General features: G+C 41.2%; 1 protein-coding gene and 1 long non-coding RNA gene across 12 annotated transcripts in view; one reads left to right on the plus strand and one right to left on the minus strand.

Annotated features, from left to right (window-relative positions):
* Positions 1–27,652, minus strand: part of LOC105474491 (ankyrin repeat and sterile alpha motif domain containing 1A) — a 196,449-nt gene that overhangs the window by 118,066 nt on the left and 50,731 nt on the right. For 9 of the 10 annotated variants that reach the window (XM_011729182.3, XM_011729174.2, XM_011729175.2 and 6 more), the window contains exon 2: positions 1,317–1,397. In XM_011729182.3, the coding sequence (XP_011727484.2) occupies positions 1,317–1,397 (81 nt within the window). Of the gene's footprint in view, positions 1–1,316; positions 1,398–14,589; positions 17,273–27,652 lie in introns of those variants that run through there. The other variant, XM_011729180.3, reaches the window with a different exon arrangement.
* On the plus strand, positions 15,319–25,940 carry LOC139363424 (uncharacterized). Of its 2 annotated transcripts, none has more exons than XR_011623801.1 (4): positions 15,319–15,455; positions 16,644–16,691; positions 25,583–25,716; positions 25,807–25,940. It is a non-coding gene; the product is annotated as an uncharacterized lncRNA (long non-coding RNA). The 2 variants fall into 2 exon arrangements; XR_011623802.1 differs by having other exon boundaries at positions 25,804–25,936.

Genomic DNA, 27,652 nt, shown 5'->3' on the forward strand with positions numbered 1-27,652 from the left:
GACCAACGTGGTGAAACTCCGTCTCTACTAAAAATACAAAAATTAGCCGCGTGTGGTGGCAGGTGCCTGCAATCCCAGTTACTTAGAAGGCTGAGGCAGGAGAATTGCTTGAACCCAGGAGGTGGAGGTTGCAGTGAGCCGAGATTGTGCCACTGCACTCCAGCCTGGGCAACAAGAATGAAACTCCATCTCAAAAAAAACAAAAACAAAAAAACTACACTGCTGCTACTTATTGCCTATAGTACTTGTTTTCCTTTAACACCACCTATTTTGTTACACTCTGGTTTACATTCTTTGACATCCTGGCAAAACCACTCACTGTGCGCCCTGACAATGCCTGCCCCTTTGCTGAGCAATCTGAAGGGCAGTGCCCCATCACTTAAGCCTCTGCCTTCTCTCTCAAATTCTCCCCAAAGCATGCCTTCTCCAGAGAATGTTGCACACAAATCCCACCCAGTTCCTAATAACTTCTCTATACTCGGGAGAATTACATAGGCCATTTAATGTATTTTTTCCCCTTAAAAAGGGTTCTTGTGTACAGGGCTAATTTTATGAGGAAAGAATGGCAGGCAAGAAGAGAGAGTAAATAAATAACTATTGAAACCGAAGACAGCTTTCTCATGACCACTCAGTCTATTTTCAGTTTATCGAGCAGTTAGTTACCTAATAGATTCCAGCCCCTTTATGTTCTGGCTGCCCCAAATGTGATCATCATACCTAGAACATTACGTAGCACTGGAACATTCCAGAGGGGAAAAGAACAAGCAGAAGTAAAGGTAAAACTTAACTCTTGGCTAAAGATTTTTTGGTGGATGGGGTGGGGAAGGATGTTTAAATAACACATGAAAGAAAGACACAGAAATCCTGAATGAACTGAACTTAGGTTTGTTTTTCTCTGTTTTTCAGTGCCACCGCTTAGCAAACCTTTGTTTTGTTTTCGTTTTTTACAGATAGGGTCGTTCTGTCACCCAGGCTGGAATGCAATGGCACAATCATAGCTCTCTGCAGCCTCAAACTCCTGGGCTTAAGTAATCCTCCTGCCTTAGCCTCCTGAGTAGCTAGGACTTCAGGCATGCTACCACGCCTGGTTAATTTAAAAAATTTTTTGTGTGTGTGGAGATGGAGGCTTGCTTTGTTGCCCAGGCTGCTCTCAAGCTCAGTTTCATGTGATCCTCCCACCTCGGCCTCCCAAAGTGCTGGGATTACAGGCATGAGCCACTAAGCCCAGCCAGCAAACTTTTCTAGAAAATGAAAAGGCAACGTGAAGGCCTGGGTTCTGTAGGGTGAGGGCAGGGATGCAGTACATTGATACTTACTTATGGCCATTCAAAGCAGCATGGTGCAGGGGTGTGTAGCCAGTGCTGTCAACACAGTTCACATTTGGCCCTCTCCACATGCTATCAGGGAAAAAAAAAAAGAGAGAGAGAGAGAGACATAGATTTCACAGACTGGAGTCGCAAACCAAAGTTAGAGATAGCTAGCTAATTAGTAAAGATTTCTGTGTGGTGTTCAACCAGACCAGTTACTTCTGAATGACCCCTGATAACGTACAGCAGCTATACACTGCAGAGATGCATAGCACTGAGGGTACACTTCAATGGTTTGCTAAACATAGTCAAGTGTCAAGACAACAGTGTCATCGCTTAAGAGTTTGTTCTTCTAGTACTCCCATGATTGCAAAAACAGCTCATTGAAAGGTCATCAAAGACAGAACAGGTATTGAACACCCACTCCTGTGCTGGTGACTGAAGGTTTGAGAGAGACCTCAACACAGATCAGATAATCAAGATGAGTCACCGAGCAAGGACCAAGATCAAAAAAGCACCAGGAGATGTGTCTTAAGATGAAAGAGACAATTTTGCCTTTCTTTTGTAAATATGTCTTATTAGTAATTAAAAAAAAAAACAGAATCTATAATCACAGTGTCTTATCTGACTTAAAAACACCATAGGAGGGAAGTTGAAATGTTACCTTACTTAATCCTCAAAGCCTTAGTTCTTATTTCTGTTTCTGCATTGGCCTTACGGCATTGACCAGAGCTTCTAAAATAATATCAAATAATCCTAAAAGCCTTAGTTCTTATTTCTGTTTCTGCAAACCTTACTGCATTGGCTAGAGCTTCTAAAAGAATATCAAGTAGCAGAGGGCAAACTTGTTTTGTTCCTGCTTCTAATAAAAATGCCTCCAATGGTTTGAGGTAGATACTCTGCAACTTGTAAAAGAAGTATCCTATTTTTTTTCCAAAAAGTGTTATTAGAGATAGTTGGTTAAATGTATTTTCTGCATATATGGAGATAATAGTTTTTCACATTTAACAACCTAATATGTTGTTATCAATAGGTTTCTTAATATTAAGCCATTCTTGGAGTAAACTTAATTGGCCATTTCCATTATAATTCTACTTGAGAGCATCTATTTGAGAGTAGATTACTTAGAATCTATATTCATAATTGAGGCTGGTTTAAAGTTCTTGCTTTTTGTGCTATTGTTACTGGATGGTATCAGTGTTAGGTTTAGGTCACAGGTCAGCTGGGCAGCTGTCTACTCATTTCCATATTGAAGAATCAATGACAGGCCAGGTGCGGTGGCTCACGCCTATAATCCCAGCACTTTGGGAAGCTGAGGCAGGTGGATCAGTTGAGGCCAGGAATTTGACACCAGGCTGCCCAACGTGGTGAAACCCTGTCTCTACTAAAAATACAAAAATTAGCTGGGCATGGTGGCGTGCTCCTGTAATCCCAGCTACTCAGGAGGCTGAGGCAGGAGAATTGCTTGAATCCGGGTGTTGGAGGTTGCAGTGAGCCAAGATCACACCACTGCACTCCAGCCTGAGAGACAGAGAGAAACTCTGTCTCAAAAAAAAAAAAAAAAAAAAAAAAAGACAATAACAGAGCACTAAAATTACAAAGAATTACCAGTAAAACCATCTGAGCCCAGAGCCTGTATGTTCAGTGTTGGAAGCAATATTATTTATAAAATTTTGGCCGGGTATGGTAGCTCACACCTGTAATCCCAGGACTTTGAGAGGCCAAGGCGGGTGGATCACCTGAAGTCAGGAGTTTGAGACCAGCCTGACCAACAGTGAAACGCATCTCTACTAAAAATACAAAAATTAGCCGGGCATGGTGGTGCACACCTGTAGTCCTAGCTACTCAGGAGGCTGAAGCAGGAGAATTGCTTGAACCCAGAATGCAGAGGTTACAGTGAGCCAAGATCGTGCCACCGCACTCCTGCCTAGGCAACAAAGTGAGACTCGATCTCAAAATAAATAAACAAGAAAGTAAAATTTTAGCAATAGGCATCAATAGACAAATTATTATAACTACAGTACAGAGTAGAATATCATATGCCAGTTATATTGCTATGTAATAAGAAAAAAAGATCATAATGTTAAGGAGAAAAAAGAAACAAAATTGTAAATATTATAGTCATAGCTCAGAAAGGATGAAATTTATCAGGATAGTAGATTAAGTGCACAAGTTTACTCTACCTCCTGCCTAAAGTTCTCTGAAGTGACAGAAAAGATATCCCACCCTACACAGATAGCTATAGACAGATTCACACCAAGAAAATTTTAAAAAGATACCATCAAGTAACCGGCAATGTTGAGGAATTACTAAAAGGCAGAAAGTAGACAAGGTCAGATCTACAGAGACACAATCTAGAAGAATGCAAATTAAAACATTCATTGACAAAAATGAACATAATGACATCATCAAGTGTTTCTAAACACTTGATTAGGAAAACAAGCAATCTTAAACACCACTGGTAAAGTTTAAACTGGTAAATTCCTTTGGGAAGATAATTTGGCACCATTGATCAAAACCAAAAATAGGATTCACTTTGAGGCAGCAATTCCACTTACAGGCAACTACCCAACAGAGATACTTATATATGTGCACAAAAACACATGCTGGTACAGGATTGCTTCATTGTAAGAGTTAAAAACTAAAAACTTAATGTCTATCCATAGGCAAGCAGTAAAATATTAGGTATACTCATAAAATAAAATACTACATAACCGTCAACAACAACAGTAATAACAAAGGAAAGAAAACAAATTGAACCTTTAAGTCCTGACATGGAAAGATTTCCCAAGACATACCGTGCTACAAGAAAGCGACAGAAGAAGTCATTGTATAATACACACCGCTGTAAATGGATGGTGACTAGAAGAGCACTCACCAAATGCTGACTGTGCTCACCTCTGGGGAAGGAAATCTGTGTGTTAGGGAGCACTGCAGATGATGGAGAGACACTTTCCTATTGCGTCTGTATTCTACCACAGTTTAAAACACTTACAGTGAGAATCTACTCACATAGTGCTTTTATAATAATAATATTGTAAAAGAAACAGGAGAATCATCTGTGCACGAGGAAAAGAAGAAAAAAAAGTCAAAATGCTAATAAAACACAGCTGTATATGGGTGACAAGCCACTTTAATGACCATGTAGATATTAGGTTTACAATCTTAAGATACATTTTAAGTAGGAAAAGTGGGCTTCTGTACAGCAAAGGAAACTGCCAGCAGAGTAAAAAGACCACCTATGGAATAGGAGGAAATATTTGCAAACCATACATCTGCTAAGAAGGTTAATATCCAAAACATACAAAGAACTCAGAACAACTCAATAGCAAGAAAGCAAATAACCTGACTGAAACATTGGGCAAAAGATCTGAAAAGACATTTCTCAGAAGAAGACACACAAATGGCCAATAGGCATATGAAAAAATGCTCAAACCACTAGTCATTACAGAAATGCAAATTACAACCAAAATGATATATCACCTCATGCCTATTAGAATGGCTATTACCAAAAAGACAAAAGCTAAATGTTAGCAAGGATGTAGAGAAAAGAGCACCCTTGTACACTGTTGGTAAAAACAAAAATTAGTACAGCCATTTATAGAAAACAGTACGAAGTTCCTCAGAAAGTTAAAACTAAAACTACCATATGAACCAGCAATTGTACTACTGGGTATATCCAGAGGGAGTAAAATCAGTACCTGGAAGAAATGTCCGCACTTCCATGCTCATTGCAGCATTACTCCCAGTAGCTGAGATATGGAACCAACCTACCTGTCCATCAATGGACAAATGAATAAGAAGATGTGGTATATATAAACAATGGCATATTTTCCTTAGGAAAGGAAGGAATATCCTGTCATTTGTAATAACATTCATCAACCTAGAGGACATTATGGTAATAAAATAAGCCAGTCACAAAAAGACAAATACTGTATAATTTCACTTACATATGGAATCTAAAAATGTTGAACTCACAGAAGCAGAGAGTAGAACGGTGGTTACTAGGAGCTGGAGGGGGTGATGTTGGGGAGATGTTGGCCAAAGGAACAAAATTTCAGTCAGGAGGGATAAATTCAAGAGATCTACTGCACAATAAGGCAATTATACTTAATAACAATGTATTATAATCTTAAAAATTGCAGCCGGGTGTGGTGGCTCATGCCTGTAATCCCAGCACTTTGGGAGGCCAAGGCAGGCAGATCACCTGCGGTCAGGAGTTCGAGACCAGCCTGGCCAACATGGCGAAACCCCGTCTCTACTAAAAATACAAAAATTAGGCGGGTGTGGTAGTGCATGCCTGTAATCCCAGCTACTCGGGAGGCTGAGGCAGAAGAATTAGTTGAACCGAGGGGGCAGAGGTTGCAGTGAGCCGAGATCATGCCATTGTGCTCCAACCTGGGTGACAGAGCAAGACCCCATCTCAAAAAAAAAAAAAAAAAAAGCACTAAGAGAGTTGGTGTTTTTTGTTGGTTTGTTTTGTTTTGTTTTGTTTTTGAGACAGAGTCTTGCTCTGTCGCCCAGGCTGGAGTGCAGTGGTGGAATCTTGGCTCACTGCAACCTCCGCCTCCCAGGTTCAAGCGATTCTTCTGCCTCAGCCTCCTAAGTAGCTGGGACTATAGGTGTATGCCACCATGCCTGGCTAATTTTTTTTGTATTTTTAATAGAGATGGGGTTTCACCATGTTAGCCAGGATGGTCTTGATCTCCTGACCTAGTGATTCACTTGCCTTGGCCTCCCAAAGTGTTGGGATTATAGGCATGAGCCACTGCGCGAGAGTTGGTTTTTAAGTGTTCTCACCATAAAAATGATATGTGAGGTAATACATAGGTTAATTAGCTCAATTTAGCCACTCTATAATGTACAGCTATTTTAAAACATCATAATGTATACAACAAATATATAAAGTTTTGTCAATTAAAAATAAATTTTTACAAAGCAAGTTACATGTATTTTGATATCTAGGCTATTTGTTCATTGTCAACTAAGGATGGTAAAGACAAAGGTGAGGAGCCTGAGGGACATCGTGATACCCCACCCTCCACTAAGCCTGAACTTCTACAGCACTTTCTAAACAAGGAGCTAAATGCAATTAAATCTCTAACACATTTGTACAATGATCTCATTTTCCAAACCAAAAAGTATATGACTATGCCTGACAATGGATCAGGGTGACGGCAAGTGACATGGATCTGGAAAATCTGTGAGGTGCAGTTGTCACACTTATTTTCAAATTGCCACACAAGAGGAAATATCACCATTACAGTATAGGTGACACTAAGAAGCTAAAAACAAATTATTTGCCCCAAATCACATGCCAAATCAGTGGCAGATCAAAAACTCTCTTTGATGGAGCTCATGGCATTTGGCCAAACAAGGACTGTCTGATCTAACTGGAACGACAACGTGAAGCGAATATGTAGTGGACATAATTCAGCAGCAAGGTGACTAGAATAACTAAGAGGAGCTGAGAAAAGAAATACTAAGGCTGGTTAAAGTGGCTGAGAGTGCGGGCCTATCAGCTACTAATTTAGTTCTATTAGAACTCAACTATCTCAGCCCTCTCAGTCCATGTCGCCAAGGAACCCTGAAACTAAGATTTAAACTGCCTTTGATTTTAACAAAAAGGCAGGATCAAGCAAGCCTCTCATCAATTTCTAACTTTTGCCTCCATGACTGGTTTAAAGGTGATTAAGTTTGGACATCCTACGTCAGCACTAAAACTTCCTCAAAACAATCAGAAAAGGAAAAAAGATAGTGACTTCACTGCAAAAAGCTGCAACCTTTCCAACCACAGAGGTCTTTTTTCCTTCTTTTTCTCTACCTTCTCCTTCAAAAGCCCATCTAGAAGTTTTGGGGACTGGGGAACATATTAAACAAAATCTAAACGAAAATAGAGAACTATAATCTCCTTGTTCGGAATTTCAGCTTCAGACAGGATGGTAGTAACATCCCCCTCCACCCAAGTTTCTTCCTTTTTGGCAGCTCAAGAAAAGAGTTATTTACAATCTAGGTCTTCCTCCCTATCACGGCTGTCCTATTAGGTTTTCTAAAACTGTAAGCACCAGAGGGCTACTCACCGACAAACAAAAGCAGCATATAATGCACCAGGAACTAGGGAAAACAACTTTAACCACAGCCGAGGAGATTCCTAAGCAAAGTTTAACCTGTAGAGATTGTACAGAAATGCAATAGCTGCTCTTGACTTGCAGGACAAACGCTCAGACTGATCTTAATGGGTCCTGGAGCAGTCACAGCAAGCCTGCGTGATGAAGCTATGGAACCTAGGTTAGGAGCGTGGGCTCTGCAGTTAGCCGACCTGACTTCAAAACTCGCCTCCGCCACTTGTCACGTTTTTTGATCTTGGACAATTCACTTGATTCTCCACGGCACTGTCTCTGCATTTGTAAAGTCTACTGTGATGGGCTCCCCAGGACTTAAATCATTCATGGAAACTTCTAGAAGCTTGAGCAAGTATAATAGTATTGAGAGGCCTAGCATGTCAAAAAAAGCTTACCTGCTTTCACATGATGCTGAAACACAGCAAGCCTTGCCCTATGCGCCTCGGTGGCACCTACGTTTTGGAATGGCATCTAAAGCACTGCGGAGGGCACGGAAGAATATGACTGGTGAGGCCCTGTGGCTTTTGAATCCCCCCTCAAAGGCCTCTCTCCATTCCTTTAAAAACTGACTGTATGTGTAGACATGCTGGGCTCTGTGCTGGATTTGGAGGTTTTAATGCATAGAAACAGCCCACTCTATTTGGTGAAGGTACCAAATGAGGTCCTGTTTGTGGAGCTACTCACGCATGTATTCAACAGACATGTGAAGTGCGCCTTCTAGGGGCTGGAGCTGCAGATGGAAAAAGACAAAGTCTCTGCCCTCATGGAGCTTGATTTCTAGGAGGAGGGAGTGAGTGAGTGAATAAGCAAACAAATAGATCCTATGACGCCTATGTGGTGATAAGGCCCAAAAGTGAGCAAAGCAAGCAGAGGCAGCAAAGGAAGGGGATAAAAAGGAAATGAGTGATATTTGAGATAAGGTCATCAGGAAAGACCTCTCTAAGAAGGTGACCTTTGAGAAGAGATCTGAAGAAAGTAAAGAGCCGTGAGGGTGTCTGAGGTAGACAGGCAGAGTAACATCAAACACAGGAGCCCTGGGAAGGAGCGTGCCTGACATGTGGCTGGAGAGGGGAGTAGCAGGGAGCTCTGCCCACAGAGATGCCAGAGGACGTTACAAAGGACACCGAGGAGAGTTCAGTTCCACAGGCATCCGCTGAGCACCTATTAGTGCTCACTGCCCGGGGCAGAAAACGGAGGAGGACGTAAAGTCCACACTTGAAGGAAAGGGGAGCACTTTCAAACCAACGGGAGGCGCAGGCTCTAAAGTCTAAACTGAGGCAATCAGAAACCAAATCTCTTAACAGAGAATCAGGGTTCCTCCTACCTGATTTCAAAAATCCATCAACACTCATAGCTAAATTTACTTACCACTCTTCAGACCCAGCAACACTCAAGCGAAAGCTTGAGGTAAAATTGCTTAAAGACTCTGTGAAATCAAGTAAGAATCGCAAAAACAAGATAAATGGGATATTTATTCTGTCAAGTACAGAAAGTGGCCCAGCTCAAATGTCCCCTAATCCTCAACACCTTTCCTGATTACACTGGCTGATATTAATTTCACCCGTCTCAGATCTTCCAGATCATCCACTGCACCTTCCACCACATTTATCCTATCTGATCCTGAGCCGCAGTGAATTCTTTATCCTGCTCATTCATACCATATATTATAAGTCCTTTAGGGAAATCCCTCATGTTTCCAAGAACAGAGCACTATGTAAGGAACTGGCCCAGGGCCACCAGGGTGCAACTTCTAACATTCAGTTTTCAGCAGCCTGCTCACTCCCTCTTGCCAGATCAGATTCTTGCCAACCCTGAACCAACACTACCCCAGTGTGACATGGTCTCTATGCAGTATAACAAACCTAGTCCATTTATATCCATTAAGAATGGCAAAAATCTCTTGATGGGACATACAAGAACACTGCATCTGAGATGTCTATACATAAAACACAGAGACAGAAGAACCATAAGTTAGAACCAAAGTGCCCAGGCCACTTTCGTGTGTGTGAGGTCAGATTTCTGGACCAAATGATACCCTAAGTGGCTCTTAGCTGGCAGTAAACATGATTCATGTGGTGGCCCAGCTACTTTATTGCTTACTTTACACAGACAAGTAATGGTATCTCAATGGGCCAGAAGACTGTCCAATCCAGTTCCATCCAATAAATGTTGATGCCACAGTGCTGGACAGTCCCTTCCCTTGAGTTCAGTGAGGAAATCAGACCAGTAAACAAATGACAATACTACACAGTGTGTGACACTCTGGGAAGGAAGTACACAAACTGGCTTAAGGGAAATGGGAACAGGGAGGTTTTACAGAAGAGGAGATACTTAAGTTGAACCTTAAAGTTTAGGAGGAAGCAGCCAGGCAGAAACGAAGAGGCAACATCCAAATTCACTGTCCCCTGAGTAGTCTCAGCAAAGTGGGACACTTGCAAGTAACTATAAGTGGCTGGAGCATACAACTGGAAGGATGGTGAATGCAAGGTTGAATAGGCCAGCAGAGTCAAATCAGAAAGGGTCCTGTATGCCGCTGAAGAGATTCAAGAGAGGAATGATCAGATGGGTGTTTTAGAAAAATCCTTCTGTTGACAGCTGGGAGGCAGGTACTCAGATGGTCCATTTGTTATTCGCTATACTGTTGTGATGGCCTGACATATTTCAGAATTTTTTTCATCATTATGCTGAGCGGGTGTGTAAATGATACACTAGGAGAAGTGTGTGACTAGATCCAGGGAGCCCAGATGAAGTTAGTAATTCAGGCATGAAGTGAACACCTAAATGACAGCAGTGCAAAGAGGACAGAGAAAAAAGGATAGATTCAATACAAAAGACAGGACCTTGTCAAATGCAGGTTGGGGTGCAGTGGCGGCTGTTTGAATCAGGCTACTCGGTGAGTAGTGGGAATTCTGGAGGAAAACCAGGGTTGCTTTGTTTTGTGATTGTGGTGACATGAGGTAGGGGAGAAGAGAAGGGAGCAGGAGGGAGTTTTATTTTGAATTTGTTGAGGCTGAAATGAATTTTGACTCCCATATGTAGATGTCTGGTCAGTAGGTCAATATGAAGGACAGGAACCCATAATCCTATGTTATATAAAGCCCATCCTTGTTTGTACCATGGTTATATACCAAATAACTTAAAGTGACAATGTCTAAATGTTTACATGCATTTGCATGCATGTTACCCATACTTGGCTCTTACAGGCACACTATGAAGAAGGAAAACAGATACCGGTATTTCCATTTCATAGGTAAGAAAACTGAAGTTCAAATGACTTGCGGATTGTCATATAGTTGGTTACATGAGAACAGAAATAAAATTCCACATCTGACTCTAGTGCATGTTCCTTCCAGTTTCTCCAGGCCCTTGACACTGAATGTTTACAGAAAACAATGTGCATCTCTGTGGGTCAAGGTCAACGACTCAAAGCATCAAGTCAGATAAAGGCCTTCTGGATCACAGACCCTGTAAAGAGGGAGCAATAAACTCAAGGGGAAAGAGAGGTCCTAGGCAACTCTCCAAAAATTCTTCATTAAATCACAAGGCCTAAACAGGAGTTTGTCTCATCAGCCTTTTTCTGTCAAAAGCTTTCAATGTTTTCTTCTTTTGGTTATCCTTGCAAAGGGAGATTTATCTCTGAACCTCAGGAAGGGCTGGCAGTTTTCCAACACAAGGAAACACTCTCTCAAATCAGTCTAATTTAGAAAAGATTTCATCTCACTCAAATGAATTTGACACATCCTTCCTAAAATGCTTTCTACATACTTAACAGTTGAGGGTAAAAGGAGAGATACAAGGAGTCTATGAAACCATCCCCACTGTCAGAGAAGCTTGTAATCTTCAAGGGAAGACAAAACATACAGACATGAAACAGTCAGACACAAAAGCCCCACAACAGTGCCAAAAGAGTTCAGTTAACTGGGCAAAACTGAGCATGTACTTTTATTTCTGCTCCCTCCTGAAACCCATTAAAACCAGAGTTAAATAAAAAGGGTGAAAGGAACAGAAGATAACTGAACATAAAATGTTGATCCTTTTTGAAAGATAAAAAGTAGGTAAGTTAGTAGAGCTGAGAAAGTGAATCTCTGCAGCCCGTGAAGGGGGTGCCAATCCACACAGACACCCTTGGGAAGGCTCAGGGATTAGAGGCACCAGGTGGCAGAGGAGGCCAGGGATGGGGAGGGGCTGAAAACCAGGACTTAATACAAATTCTGTATAAAGAGGTGTTATACCCCCAGGTTTGCTGTCAACATCCAGGACAGCCAGGGACTATCACTTCTCTACCTACACAGGAGAAGGTTGATTTATTCTGTAAGAACCAGCTCAGATCTAGATGCAGGAATATTAGGAACAGCAGAAGGTAGGGGAAGGAACTGTACTGAAATCAGAGGCCCTGATTGAAAGTCTCTATCTTGAAGGATGAGATCCCAGCCTCCCTAACCCACTTGGCTTCCAGAATGCTGGCAGCTCCACTCCCATCCCCACACAGGAAAGTTGAGGGATTCTTTCCTGGAGAAAACAAATGATACCACAGAAAAGTTCAACAGATGATGGCTTTGGAGGATTTCCCAACAAAACAGGGGTGCTCCTCCCCCATAACCCTATATAATACTAATATAAAGCCCATCCTTGACAATCTCTTCCCACCTCTATACAGAACATCCAATCAGCTTTTTAGTGTCTTATGCTTTAATACAAGTGACAACCAAGGATTGCCAGACATTTGAGGAAAAGCCTTTAACATGAAAAGACAGAACACAAAATAAACAGAAAAAAATGACTCAAAGAAATGAGACAAGGAGCCAAATAAAACCTCAAAAATCTATTATCACAGAATAGCATCAAAAAAAAAAAACCCAAAAAACAAAAAACAAAACAAAACCAAAAAACAGGATCAGTGAAAAGTTCTTGGAAATTAAAAATAATAATATAAATAAAAATATAAATAATGATCCAGAAGATAAAGGTGAATAAATCTCTCAGAAAGTAGAACCAAAGATAGAGGTTGGAAATAGAAAAGATAAAATTCGAGGACCAAAAGTTCCAGAGGAAAGAGAAAAAGATCATCAAAGAAATAATTTAATAAATTTTCCTTGAACTTCTGCTTATAGGAGTCCATCCTGTGCTCAGTATAATGAATAAGAAATTTTTAAAAGTCACATTATGAAATCTTATAATAAATGGGATAAAGAGAACACAGTTTGAGAGTAAAAAAACAGCTTGCATACAAAGAATTAAGCGCCACCAGAATTTTCAATAGCACCTCTGGAAGCCATAAGACAAAGGAGAAATGCTTTCAAAATTCTGAGGTGAAATGACTTCCAATCAGTCAAGTATAAAAAGAGAATGGATATTTTTAGACATGCAGGGTCTCCAACTTTACCTCCCACACACTCTTTTATCAGGAAGTGACTGGAGGATGTGCTCTACCAAACAAATGAGCAAACCGAGAAAGAGGAAGACGGGTATCCAGGAAACGGGGTGAAGGGAATCAGCTACGCAGCCTAGAGACCATATCTGGAGAATGCTGGGAATCCAGGGGGGAATCTGCAGGAGGAAACGAAACTAACATGATCAACTGATATATCTGCCTAGGATGTAAAAAAGAATACTTAAAAATTACAGTTGTGATTTGGGAAGTAAGAATAAGCTGGACGTAGAAAACTCAGAAAATGGTCGGGCACAGTGATTCACGCCTGTAATCCCAGCACTTTGGGAGGCCAAGGCGGGCGGATCACCTGAGGTCAGCAGTTGGAGACCAGCTTGGCCAACATGGAGACACCCCATCTCTACTAAAAAATACAAAAATTAGCTGGGTGTGGTGGCAGGTACCTGTAATCCCAGCTACTTGGGAGGCTGAGGCAGGAGAATCGCTTGAACCTGGGAGGTGGAGGTTGCAGTGAGCCAAGATCACGCCACTGCACTCCAGCCTGGGCGACAGAGCAAGAGACTGTCTAAAAAAAAAAAAAAAAAAAGGAATAAAGAAAAAAGAAAACTCAGAAAATCAACAGGAAGAAAATTAATTAATTGTACAAGAAAAAAACAGAATTATAGCATAACTGGCTCAGCAGGTAAATAATCCTAACAGTCATAACAACATAAACATAAGCATTGAATACTGATGTAACTAAAAGCTGTGATACACTTGAAGGATGAAGGGGGAGGCAGTGGACAGAGAGTGTAAGAAGGCTAACAGTGACTAATGGAGGATGTTTAAAATTTTTAAATAAAGAAATAACAGCAGAAGCCTAACAATCAGAAATATGGAGGAAACACCAGAAGAAGAAAACACTAAGAACTGGAAAGGGTTGCTTTCCCAGGAAGGGAATGAGGTGTGCACAAACGGCCTTCCAGTGGGACTGATGCAGAAAGGATGCTGACACTGCGTGACAGGTGGGCAGGCCCTTGTCAACTATGAAATCTATAATTCTAGGAACCTTGTGGTTTTGTGTTTAAACACGCTCTGCAAAGCAGTGACTTTGAAAAGTTTATTGTCTCTTAAGAGAGACACAAGCAAGAAAGGTGACACTTCATTTTAATTGCACATGTGACACAAGTCACACGAGAAACTTGGAAGGATGGCCTCCTTGTTCCACAAAGCCAGCAAGGAGTTCCTTCTTCTATCCTGCCAAGGACAATTATCTTCAGGATAAACATAGCAGTTATATCCAGTGTTGCTCTTCTCACTATTCTGTTCTAAGCCCTTCTGTTTCTTGTCTGCAATTTGAATGCACACACACAATACCACACACACACACACACACACACACACACACACACACACACAAATCCACAGGTTTCCCAAGAGCAATGACGAACTGTTTGAAACCTCCGTGTACATTTGCTCTAAGGATTGTTATTTTAAGTTATCGCTATCCTGGGCAAGCGAGGCACTGGCTCCCTCTCAATCTTCATAACAGAAAGGTGGATAGTGAACAGTACATGAATGAGTACAGTGTGAAACCGTCATTCCAACATGGACACAGACAGGACAGCCTGAGAAGCACACCGCCACAAAGTGGACAACACTACAAGAGTTCTCTGCTGTAATCAGGATGTGTTCATGAGGATTAACATATACATCATATTTTTACAAGCCTTATTTCTCCAGTGCCTTCACTATTATTTGGGTGGCCTTTATCTTACTTCATTCGACTTACTTTATTAGTGGCTTCTTAACACTTGAGCATTGATTGTTTCTGTTGCACAACTGTAAAGAAGGCACAAAACTGCTGAAACTCTATGAAAATGGCCTCCAGAGTCCACAATTCTGATTCTAAGGGTGAATCATTCAGCGTTTATTTACTCAGTGAGCAAAACAATCATCACAGTGCATGCTCCATGACAACAGGCACTGTGCCTGTCTTGTGCCCCCTTCCCAAGGAGCAAGCACACAGTAAGTACCTGGCACTATGGGGAGAGGGAAAAAGAAGAAGAAAGGCTACTGTGCTTTTCTAAACATCTTACAATGAATAAATAAGACCAAGTCCCTGTCCTAAAGGATGTCAGAGACATGAAAACAAAAAAGTATACTGTAAAGTGATGATGGATGAATGGAATGCCATTAGCAAGAAAAAGGACGGCAAGGGCATTGCAAACAGCAGGAAGAGTGTGGGATCACAGTGGAGCCTCCCTGATTTTTCAAAAAACAGACATTTCCCAGTTTTCCGCATTCCACATACAGAACCTTTCCTAGAAGACCATGCTCCTTTCTGCCTCTTCCACAGCCCCCCATCCCATCTTGCCATTTTTAATTGACATTCAGTGTTGAGCACAACTCCCTTCAGGGAACTTCTTCCTCACCTTCCCAGGCCGGGTCAGGCTCTTCAAGAACTTCCTGTAGAACTCCTTGTACTTTGCCTTCATTACAACAAGCTCAGTTTAGAGCTCTGCATTTTTCATTACTTGATTGCCTTTCTCACTGGACAACAAGCAACTCAGGGGCAAATTCAAATATGTTTTGTTTACCATTATATCCTCGCCACCAATTAAGCATTGCACCTGGCACATGCTGAGAACTCAACAGGTAAGAAAAATCTACACCTAAAGGCATGAGGAGAACTATTTAAGATGTGTCAAAGTTATTGTTTTTAAATGACAGAAACTACTTATAAGAACTTAGGCCAGGGCAAGGTGGCTCACGCCTGTAATTCCAGCACTTTGGGAGGCCAAGGCGGGTGGATCACCTGAAGTCAGGAGTTTGAGACCAGCCTGGTCAACAAGGAGAAACCCGTCTCTACTAAAAATACAAAAGTTAGCTGGGTGTGGTGGTACGGGCCTATAATCCCAGTTACTCAGGAGGCTGAGGCAGGAGAATCACTTGAACCCGGGAGGTGGAGGTTACAATAAGCTGAGATCATGCCACTGCACTCCAGCCTGGGTGACAGAGTAAGACTCCGTCTCTGAAAATAAATAAATAAATAAAAAGAACTTAAATATCTTCTTCAAAGCGATTTCTTGGGTAAACAATACTGCACAAATATTTAGTAAAATTTGTACAGACTCATATCACTTTAAGACATGTTACCTAGAAAGAAAAAGCAAAGTTTCTTCTGTGATTTAGCGAGTGAGTGAGTGTGTATTTGTCTATCTGTCAAAGAGTTTTTAAGAATGATTTGCTCCCTGGCTTGTCAAAGTCCAGAGGCCTAGCTTAATTGGGCTGAGGTAGGAAGGAAAGCTGCCTTAATCAGTCACAGTTTTGGGGGCACAGATGCCTCCCTCATTAGGGAAATAATAAATACTGGCTAATATTTGTCGTCCCACAATTATTAATAGCATCCTGGCCTGAAAAATACATTATATGGTCATTTTACTGGATCCAGACTTTCAGACTCCTTTCTTGGGACTTTGCATCTAAAAAGCCTAGAAATAATAGCTAACATTTTAAATGTTTACTAGGGGCCAAATATTCTTTAAGTGGATTAGATAACCCACTATTTACTTCTCATAAGAACTCTATAAGGAAACCCTAGGAAATTGACAAGTATGGACTGAAATAACTTACCTAGGGTCACAGAGCCAGAAAGGGTGACATTGGATTTAACTCAAAATCTTCACGAGCATGCCATACAGCTTCTTGAGAAATGGCTTTTCCCTCGCTGTTTTTCCCATTCCTGAATAAGGTGAATTCCCACAGCTCATATTCTTTCATTTCCGCCCTGCCTCACATTCCCCACTCCTCATTCATCCTGTCTTGCCTTTTCTTTCTCTCCAGGGTCCCAGGAAACCAATAAAGAATACTGAGAGAGGTGTGATGTTCCAGGTAGGAAATGAGTCCCAGAGGGACATGAGTAGAGGTAGTTAACTGAGACACTTCCATTAACATTTTCAGAAATCCAATTAGCTGACTAAGTCTGTTACTTAAGTATTGAAAGTATTGCTACAAACTGACAGAATTCATTTAATCTTAATATTTGAGATGATTATTTTGTTGTTTTGAGGACATTAAAATGACAAGAATTTTCAATATAGAAATTAATAATACACGTAAAAGGGATAAACGTCTCAAATGAAATTTATTATCAGAGTCTAGGTACTACATACACCACATATATTTCCTAAAAGTCCCAAAGCACCACAGACAAAAACAGTATTCCACATGTGGTTTATATGTAAGCTGAATGTCAAAGATCTAAAATTGTTTTCATACATGCAACTGACACGTATGAATCCTGGACTTGACACATATTAGCTGCAAAGTCTCTAATAAATCATGTAACCTCTATGTAAAATGGAAATATTACCTGCCCTATCCCCACCCTTAGAGGATCATTTTATGGAACAAATGGGATAATGTATGTAAAAAAGTTATAAACTGGAATTTAAAATATAATTTATAATATAAAGTAATGAACATAATTTAAAATATAAAATATAAATTACTTCCAGTTTACAATTTTTGTAAATAATATCTAAAATGAGGCAAGGCATTCTAAAGACTGAGACCAGGGTATGCGTGCTGACATGAAAACCACTGAAGATCTACGATGTGGAAAATGCACCTGCATAACAGTATGTACAGTGTGATCTCATTTCTGTAGGAACAGAGCATTTTTCTAAGCTTATACTAACATATGGAAGGCTACATACCAAGCTTTGAAGACAAATTAGTTCTGGAGGTGAGGCATATATTACTTTTGTAATAAAACACACACTGGCAAAGACTCTGCTTGACTAAACTTCAGTCAGGCTCCTCAAAGCCCTCTAAGGGCCTGACCTTGCCTCCACGCCACCTCACCTTTTATCTTTCACCTGCCCAGCCTGGTTTTAGCAAGAATCCCGCTAAGTAAGTTTGAGTCCCCGCAAACAGCCTCACCCACCACCTACCCCTATCCTTGATATCTGATCAAGTTCCTCATCCTCCACTGTTGATGTCTAAGTCTTTGGCCTGCCTTCAGCAAGAATCCCGTAGGTCAGTTTAGCCAGAATCCCCCTACCCTCGATGTTTCCTTTAAGTCACTTTCCACCCACTGACCCCTTCGCCTTGCTCCTTGGCTATCAATCCCCACTTGCCCTTGTCATATTTGGAGTTAAGCTGGATCTCTCTCTCTTATTGCAATAGTCTTGAAAAACATCTTCCTGGCCGGGTGCGGTGGCTCACGCCTGTAATCCCAGCACTTTGGGAGGCTGAGGCGGGCAGATCACCTGAGGTCAGGAGTTCAAGACCAGCCCAACCAACATGGTGAAACCCCGTCTCTACTAAACATACAAAAATTAGCTGGGCGTGGTGGCGGGCGCCTGTAATCCCAGCTACTTGAGGGAGGCTGAGGCAGGAGAATCGCTTGAACCAGGGAGATGGAGGTTCCAATAAGCTGAGATCGAGCCACTGCACTCTAGCCTCAGCAACAGAGCGAGTCTCTATCTCAAAAAAAAAAAAAAAAAAAAAGAAAAAAGTCTTCCTTACCTTTTTTTGTTTGTTTGTTTTAAGAGACAGAGTCTCACTCTGTCACCCAGGTTAGGGTGCAGTAGCATAATCATAGCTCACTGTAACCTCAAGCTCCTGGGTTTAAGGACTGAACCATTTTAAGAAGTGTCAGAAGCAATTTTTTATTTAACAACATACGCACAAACACTTTTTAAAAGTGAAGACAGATCTAGTCCAGAGAGAGAAAGGGTTCCGGTTATGAGATTTAAGAATCCTTTTAAGACGGAGTTCTGGAGAAAATTTATTTCTGGGTTTGGCCTCCTTTATAAAAAGCTTCCTGTGGTCCTTGATTTTTCCAGCCTCTAGAGGATGAACATCAATTACTCCCCACTGCTTCTGAATGGAGCTCTTCAATTACAGAGGCTAAGAACAAGCTTGCCCACACAACTTCAGTACCCATCCCCAGGGGAAGGAACCAAATGGCTCAGTGATCTCAAAGGCCAATGGACTTTACAAGACATTGTATGACTTGTACCTAACAGTTATGTACCCCAACCTAAACCAGCCATGGCTGAGGTTAGGGGAAATGAATTGGTCAATTTGAGGGTTACCAAATCCCAGATATTTATTTTGTATGCTAAAACAGCTCATAAATTTGTCCCTTCCTCTCTAAGTCACTGCTTTACTCTTGAAATAACTTCCAAATGAACTTGACTGCCTCAAGTCTCTTCCTCCATGGAAAAACAACAACAACAAAAGAAACATTATCTATGATGCTGTCACTATTCTACTTTTTAAATGCTAACTAATCAGGTTTTCCTTCTACTTAAGAGCTTTAGAACTCTCTCTTACCAATGGGGAAAAACTTCTTAGCCTGACATGCAGTAAAGACCTCCCCATCTAACCCCAGGTACCTTTCTGGCTCCATCACCCTCCCCACTCTTATATATACCTTGGGTGTCAGCTATGCACCATCCATCTCTTGGTACATGCTGTTCTCTCTGCTTTCCCCCATCTTACTCTTTGTGAAATCTCAAGCATTCTTCAAAGCCCCACTGAGTTAACTATAACCACAGCTCTTCTTTAAAGACTCCTACTTAAAACATCTACAATACTACGTTTTCTTTGTTTACAACAAGCTTGTTTCCTTTATCAGAAACATCCTTGTCTTATTCATCTCACTAACCCCATGCCTAAAACCATCTTGTCCAAAACATTTACAGATGAGGAAACAGACACAGTGAGGAGAAAGGACACTGAATGGTTGAGCCAGACTGTAACCAAGGCCTCCTGTCTCCCAGTGAAATGTTCTTGTCACTACACCATGCCCAGGATAAATCCTCTTGACTTCCTTGGATGACACTTGTCCTCAGCTCTTCTCTGATCATCTTCCCTGCCCACTTCTCTTTATGAAGTGACCTACCAAGAGCCCTGAACATTCAGTCCACCAGACAGATAAACAAAACAGTTGTTTTGTTTACGTGTCACAGCTCAGAATCATTTTCATATTGGGTAAGTCTCTAAATCTGGGTGTGAGGAATGGTTTTTGGTAATCTTGAAGTTAGATGAAAGGAATGGGGGTGAGGTTACGTTTACAGGGTTTTTGCAAAGGACGCTAGAGTACTTTGAGGGGACTGATGAACAGCAAGTAACCCCTCAACTGGGGCTAAGCTCAGGCCTGCCTGGCACTTAATCCATGGCAAAGACTTCTTACTCAAACGTCATTATTTACTTTGAATCAAGAGAGCCAGGATATGAGGAGCTACCCGCTTCTCAATCCTTTTACTGGCCACCTCCTCTCTGCTTTAGTTCTATGTAGCCAAAGTGACTTCCCCAAGTGGATTCTTTCTTTTCTAAAAGTTATATTCAGTCCTTGAGGGAGACATTTTATTTCTGAAAATATATACTTATAGGTTATACAGATCAAATTTTGCTGCCTTAAAGCTTTTCTGCTTAAACTAATTTTTAAAAAGTTGTTTCTCCATAATTTAGTAACAAGCACTATAGCCACTTAGTTGCAACTTGTTAGTGAAAATGGTGAACAAAGCACATTACTTTGGAACATTAAAAAAAAAAACAAAAAAACCTTTGATTTTAACTACGTCCAGGTTTTTCTCACTTTCTTTTGTCTCTAATTGTAATATGTTTAAATTTAGTTTAATCCCAGAGCCTGTCTCAGGACCTCTACTGAGATCTGTATTTAAACAACCTCCCAAATCTGCTATATTTGCCAAATTCTTTTTCTGGTTTTCTCAAAAGGCACCCAATACCCTGTCCTTGGAGTAGTTCTAAAAATAACTACTCACTTGAGATGACTAAGAACCTAGAAAAACACCTAGCTAAAAGGCAATGCGATGGATGCTGCTACGTGTAACATCTCCCAACTGAGGAGTAAGAGACTTGACCCTGAGGGCAGAAAGGAAACCGGTTCTCAAACTAGAGGGCTTTTCCATAAACAGCTTTTTGCTTTCCAGATTTTAAATTTACAAGAGACAGCCACTTACAACAACCAAAATTCTATATGGGAAGAAATACAGCTTCATGTATCACAGAACAAGAGGAAAGTCCTATCACCTCCTAATGGCTTGATGGATGAAAAAATTCAGAGATTCTTTAATGAGTCTAATAGATATTGTATTTCAGAAGCACAAGAGACTCAACAGAGAGTCTACTATGTACAAGCTGAGCGTGGTGGCTCACGTCTGTAATTCCAGCACTTTGGGAGGCCAAGGCAGGCAGATCACTTCAGGCCAGGAGTTCAAGACCAGCCTGCCCAACATAGTGAAACTCCATCTCTACAAAAACTACAAAAATTAGTCAGGCATGGTGGCATATGCCTGTAGTCCCAAGCTACTAGGGAGGCTGAGACAGGAGAATCACTTGAACCCGCGAGGCGGAGTTTGCAGTGAGCTGAGATGGCGCCACTGCACTCCAGCCTGGATGACACAGCGAGACCCCATCTCAAAAAAAAAAAAAAAAAGAAAAAAAGAGAGAGGTCTGAACAGATACCTCCCCAAAGAAGATGTATAGGTGGCAAATAAGCATATAAAAAGACACTCAATATCAAATTCAAATGTCATTTATGGAAATGCAAGTTAAAACTATAATAAGATACCACTAAATATCTGTTTGAATGGCAAAAATTCAAAACATAACACCCAACGACAGTGAAGATACGGCACAACAGGAACTCTCATTCATTGCTGGATGGGTGTACAAAATTATATAATTATATGTCCACTTTTTTTTTTTTTTTTTTTTTGAGACAGAGTCTTACTCTGTCACCCAGGCTGGAGTGCAGTGACATGATCTCAGCTCACTGCAAATTCTGCCTCCCGGGTTCACACCGTTCTCCTCAGCCTCCCGAGTAGCTGGGACTACAGGCGCCCACCACCACGCCTGGCTAATTTTGTTTTTGTATTTTTAGTAGAGATGGGGTTTCACCATGTTAGCCAGGATGGTCTTGATCTCTTGATTTCATGATCCGCCTGCCTCAGCCTCCCAAAGTGTTGGGATTACAGGCGTGAGCCACCGCGCCCAGCCTATATGTCCACTTTAAAAGACAGTTTGGCAGTTTCTTACAAAGCTAAATATACGCTTACCATATGGTTCAGTAATCGTGCTCCTGGGTATTTACCCAAATGAGCTTATGTCTACACCAAAACTTGCACACAAATGTTTATAGCAGCTCTATTCATAACTGCCAAAACTTGGAAGCAACCAAGATGTCCTGCATACAATGGGCTTATTATCCAGGGATAAAAAGAAATAAAGTGTCAAAGCTACAAAAAGACTTCCAGAAATCTTAAATGCATATTGTTAGGTGAAAAAAGCCAGGATGGAAAGGCTCCATACTGTATGATTCCAACTAGATATTTCAGTAAAAGCAAAACTATAGAGATGGTAAAAAGATCAGTGCCTGCCATGGGATCGGTGGGTAGGGAAGACAGGTGAATAGATGGAGCACAGGGCATTCTTTGGGCAGTGAAATTATTCTGTATGATATAACACTATAATGGTGGATATATGACATTACGTATTTGTCATAATCCATAGAACTATATAACACAGAGTGAGCCCTAATGAACTTTAGTTAGTAACATATCAATATTGGCTCATCAATTATAACAAAGGTACCACACATTAAAGATGTTAATATCACACAGGCAAGGTGTTAATAATAATAGGGGAAACTGTGTGAGTGGGAGGGAGAAGAAGTATACGGGAATTCTTTGTACTTTTCGAGCAATTTTTCTGTAAAACTAAAACTGCTGTAGGCTGGATGCAGTGGCTCACACCTGTAATCCCAGCACTTTGGGAGGCCAAGGCAGGATGATCACTTGAACCCAAGAGTTTAAGACCAGCCTGGGCAAAGGAACAAGACCGCATGTCAAAATTAGCTGGGTATGGTGATGCACACCTATATTCCTAGCTACTTGGGAGGCCGAGGTGGGAGTAGGCCCTGAGCCTAGGAGTTAAAGGTCATAGTGAGCTGTGGCTGTACTACTACACTCCAGTCTGGCCAACAGAGGGAGACCTTCAAAGAAAAGAAACAGGGGAGGGGATGGGAGGGGAGGGGAAGGGAGGGGGGAAGTCAGGAGGAGATGGGAGGGGTAAAAGAAAAGAAACAGCAACATCAACAAATACAACTCTAAAAAAATCAAGTCTAGGCTAGGCGTGGTGGCTCATGCCTGTAATCCCAGCACTTTGGGAGGCCGAGGCAGGTGGATCACGAGGTCAGGAGATTGAGACCATCCTGGCTAACACAGTGAAACCCCGTCTTTACTAAAAATACAAAAAATTAGACAGGCGTGGTGGCGGGCGCCTGTTGTCCCAGCTACTGGGGAGGCTGAGGCAGGAGAATGGCGGGAATCCAGGAGGCGGAGCTTGCAGTGAGCCAAGATCGCGCCACTGCACTCCAGCCTCGGTGACAGAGCGCGACTCCGTCTCAAAAAAAAAATAAAATAAATCAAGTCTATTTAAGAAATCTCACACTCCCTAAGAGTAAATATCAATGACAGAATTAAGTGTACAATACACAATTCAAAACACAGGAGAAAAAAAAAATCAGTATCAGGATGAAAAGAGACATGAATCAACAAGGTCAGCACAATTTACATATAAATCAAGATCCTAACTTTACATCCCCTGCCTGTAAGACCTCAGTTCTCAACTAAGGGACCAGTCTAAGAGAAGTGGGTGCATTCATACAAAATCAAACTCTCATAGAGCTCAAAGAAACTGTTAGCGATCATCCACCAAATCACTCACTCTTCAGATCTGGAGCATGAAACTTAAACATTGGAACTCCATCTTAGCTCCTAGAAGCCAGTAAATCACGCCATTTAAGCTACTAACCTCAAATCTAGACCTTAAACTCAAGTGAGTACCGAAGCTCTGGCTACTTGTGATGGCTGTTCACAGCAAACCTCCATTCCTCTGTCATACATTGCCAAGTTCACCAGTTGTTCTAGAGAGAGTTGGTAAAGTGGAGAAAATGTCCACTTCCTCGAAAGAAATAAGAGATGGCCAAGGTTTGGTCTAGTGCTCAAAAGAAACACAAGTAGTTTAACTGGGGAATCGTATGAGAAACTTCATCTGACTATTAAGCGATCCTCAAAAAACTATGACAGCAAATGAAACACAATAAGCCCCCAAAACTGAAGACAGTCAAAGCACTTTAAACCCCTCAGTATGCATAATCCTCAAGATTACAACTAGGACAATGTTACTTTGAATCTAATACTTCGTAGGCTAATGATATTATTAACCTCTAATTAATAGCATCACCTCTAACAACTACAACCACATAGAGAACAGTTCCTAGAGGTGCTGGATCTCAGTATCATTTCCTCTGGCTCCAAACAGTACATCGTACATCGTCAGTCACATTCCCAGCGCAAGTCAGACCATGTCCCTCTCAGGTTTCCTAGCCCAGGTCGTATATTCTGCTGCTTTCTGACATCCCTGAAATGTTGACTAAAGTTATCCCCAAGGAATGTCAGGACTGTTGACCATCAGAGAATCCAATGTACCCATTAATAGATTAAAGAAGAAAAGCCATATATTCCTTTCATTAGATTTTTTTAAACTGCTGATTCAACATTCATTAATTATAAAAACTCAATTAATGTCAAAATGTATTCAGTTTGGGCTGGCGCAGTGGCTCATGCCTGTAATCCCAATACTTTGTGAGATCGAGGTGGGAGGATCACTTGACCCTAGGAGTTCAAGACCAGCCCAGGCAATGAAGGTAAATCCTATTTCTACAAAAATATTAAGCATTAGAGACACAAGAGAGGAAAAAAAAAAGGGGGAAAGCCAAGTTGTGGATTATGTATCATCATCAAAATAAAAATGGAACATATTTGTATAAGCATGGAAATAATCTAAAAAATATATACATAAAATTGTTAGGCCGGGCACAGTGGCTCACACCTGTAATTCCAACACTTTGGGAGGCCAAGGCAGGCAGATCACAAGGTCAGGAGTTCAAGACCAGCCTGATCAACATGGTGAAACCCTGTCTCTACTAAAAATACAAAAATTATCTGGGCATGGTGGCCCCCGCCTGTAATCTCAGTTACTCAGGAGTCTGAGGCAGGAGAATCACTTGAACCCCAGAGGAGGAGGTTGCAATGAGCCAAGATGGTGCCACTACACTCCAGCCTGGGCAACAGAGCAAGACTCCACCTCAAAAAAAAAATTTTTTTTTTAGAGGGAGAGATACTACAGATTTTGACATTGACTTTTTTATCATGAGGATATACTATTTTAATTTTAATCTTTTTTTTTTGAGTTTCATCCTTGTTGCCTAGGCTGAAGTGCAATGGCACGATCTTAGCTCACTGCAACCTCCGCCTTCTGGGTTCAAGCAATTCTCCTGCCTCAGCCTCCCAAGTAGCTGGGATTACAGGTGCCTACCACCACACTCAGCTAATTTTTTTATTTTTAGTAGAGACAGGGTTTCACCAGGTTGTCTGGGCTGGTCTCGAACTCCTGACCTCAGGTGATCCATCCGCCTTGGCCTGCCAAAGTGCTGAGATTATAGGCATGAGCCAATATTTTAATAATTTTTAAATAATATTTTTGTCTTAGAAAAAAGTTAGACTCAATAGCACTACTAATCTTGGTTCACTTAATTTTGTATCAAACATATAGAAAAGATTATCTTACTAAGAATCATTAGAAAAAATATTTCTCCAGTATATGGACTGATGAAAATTAAATCATCTCTCATTTCTGTTTTTCTCCCAAATTCTCATCCTTGTTATGTGTGACACAAGCAGATTCCCACAGGTGCCTCAAGAACAAAGGTCATTCCAATTATATCGCCCTGAACACTCTGCACATTGGTTATGGACATTTTTCAACAGAAACAATGTAAAACATCACATTCCAGGTTTCCGGGTTCCATCTTCAGGTCAGTGAACTATATTAGTCAACACAGAGTGCTCCGCAAGATAAGGAATGTATAATTAATCTTTTCTTTATATTCCGAATTTACCAGCAGTTGTTTTCCAAGGCTCACTATGTGGAATCTCAACTTCGGAGACACAATGTACTCATCAGACAGTGCAAAATACACTCTGTTTTTAAATCCATTGCTTATCTTGCAACTATTCTTGGCCTGAAAGACAAGTGAACAGTCTCTGAGAAGCTAACTCTGGAAATGAGAGTATTATAGGCCATCTAACCAGGACCAAGATGACCGAAATTCCTTGTGCTCACACGACAGTGCTTCCCACAAAGCCACTGCCCACAATGGCTGGGAGCAGCAACCATATTTCTTAGATGAGCAGGATGTGAAAAAGCCACAGAAGCAGAAAATACTCCTGAAATCTTCAAGTCACTATTGTTGATTTTTGCACCATCATCTACTTTGCAGCTATTTCTAAGCAGAACAACCATTAACAAATACCAGGGGAATACTGCAAATGAAAAGCATTAAGTGTTCTTAGCATATTCTCAAATCTTTTTTTTTTCTTTTGAAGAAACAGGATCTCACTCTGTCATCTAGGCTGGAGTGCAGTGGCACGATCATAGTTCATTGTAACCTTGAACTCATGGGCTCAAGCAATCCAACCACCTCAGCCTCCCAAAGTGCTGGGATTACAGGCATGAGCCACTGTGCCTGGCCCCAAATACTTCTTATTTCCGATTACTTGAAAGCAAATAGCAGAAGGCAACTAATTACTTCACCATAGTGTATATTAAAGTATTGCTGAAACAAACTGCACTCATTCACAATAAAAATATTTACTGAATGCATACCACAACTAAGGTGCCTACTGAATCAACAAGATCTGCAGGCAAATTCCACAAACCTGATGAAATGCACAGGATCAAATTAAGTAAATTTACTGAGAAGACTTGTGAAATCACTCCAGTGAGGCTGCTGGAAAGGTTCCATTGCCCTGTCCACAGGAGGTGTGCATTCTGATCTGCTCCATCCTGTGAGGTAAAGGGCCTGACCCTGCAGGGAAGGGCTCCTAGGACAGCTGGGCTAGTGACCAGTCTGTAAGTGAATTGATTCCAGATGGTAAATGTTAGGGAGCTCATTTGGCTTTAGATCAAAATCCGCAACTGTCAGTCATTTTTATTGATAGTAAAAGTGGTATCTCTCCCTCCCTCCATCTGACTCTGTATTTCACCTTCTCTTTAATTATTTCAGAAACAATAAAGAAAGGTATTCTTTAATGGCTGCCTTATACCCCTTAAATGCTACCTCCAAAAGAGCCTAAAATCAGTGCTCTAAGCCTTATGTAATCTAAAATCAAATATTTTTAGAAAATTCATAATTATTAGGACAGTCAAGTAATACTCAAATTTTGCAATTACTTACGAGACGAGTTTCAAAGAAATACTTGGGTTGGTTTGTTTGTTTTTCCATCTCGGAAAAACAAACACACTCGCTCTGTTGCCCAGGCTGGAGTGCAGTGGTGCGATCTCAGCTCACTATACCCTCCACCTCCCAGGTTCAAGCAATTCTCCTGTCTCAGCCTCTCGCGTAGCTGGGATTACAGGCGTGAGCCACCACACCTGGTTAATTTTTGCATTTTTTGTAGAGATGGGGTTTCACCATGTTGGCCTCTCTGGTCTTGAACTCCTGATTTCATGATCCACCTGCCTTGGCCTCCCAACGTGCTGGGATTACAGGCATGAGTCACCATGCCTGGCCCAGAAACACTTGTTTTATAAGACTCTTTCAAACTCAGAGAGGAGAAAACAAACAAAAACAATGTGGGGATCACTGGGATATCCCAGAAATCAGAAAACAAATAAAACTTTAGTAAAAAATAAAAGTTCAAATGTGACCAAAATAGACATCTTGGGGGAGGGATGGAAGAATGAGTGTG

Source organism: Macaca nemestrina, chromosome 5 (assembly GCF_043159975.1).
Source record: "Macaca nemestrina isolate mMacNem1 chromosome 5, mMacNem.hap1, whole genome shotgun sequence".
NCBI classification, from domain to species: Eukaryota; Metazoa; Chordata; class Mammalia; order Primates; family Cercopithecidae; genus Macaca; species Macaca nemestrina.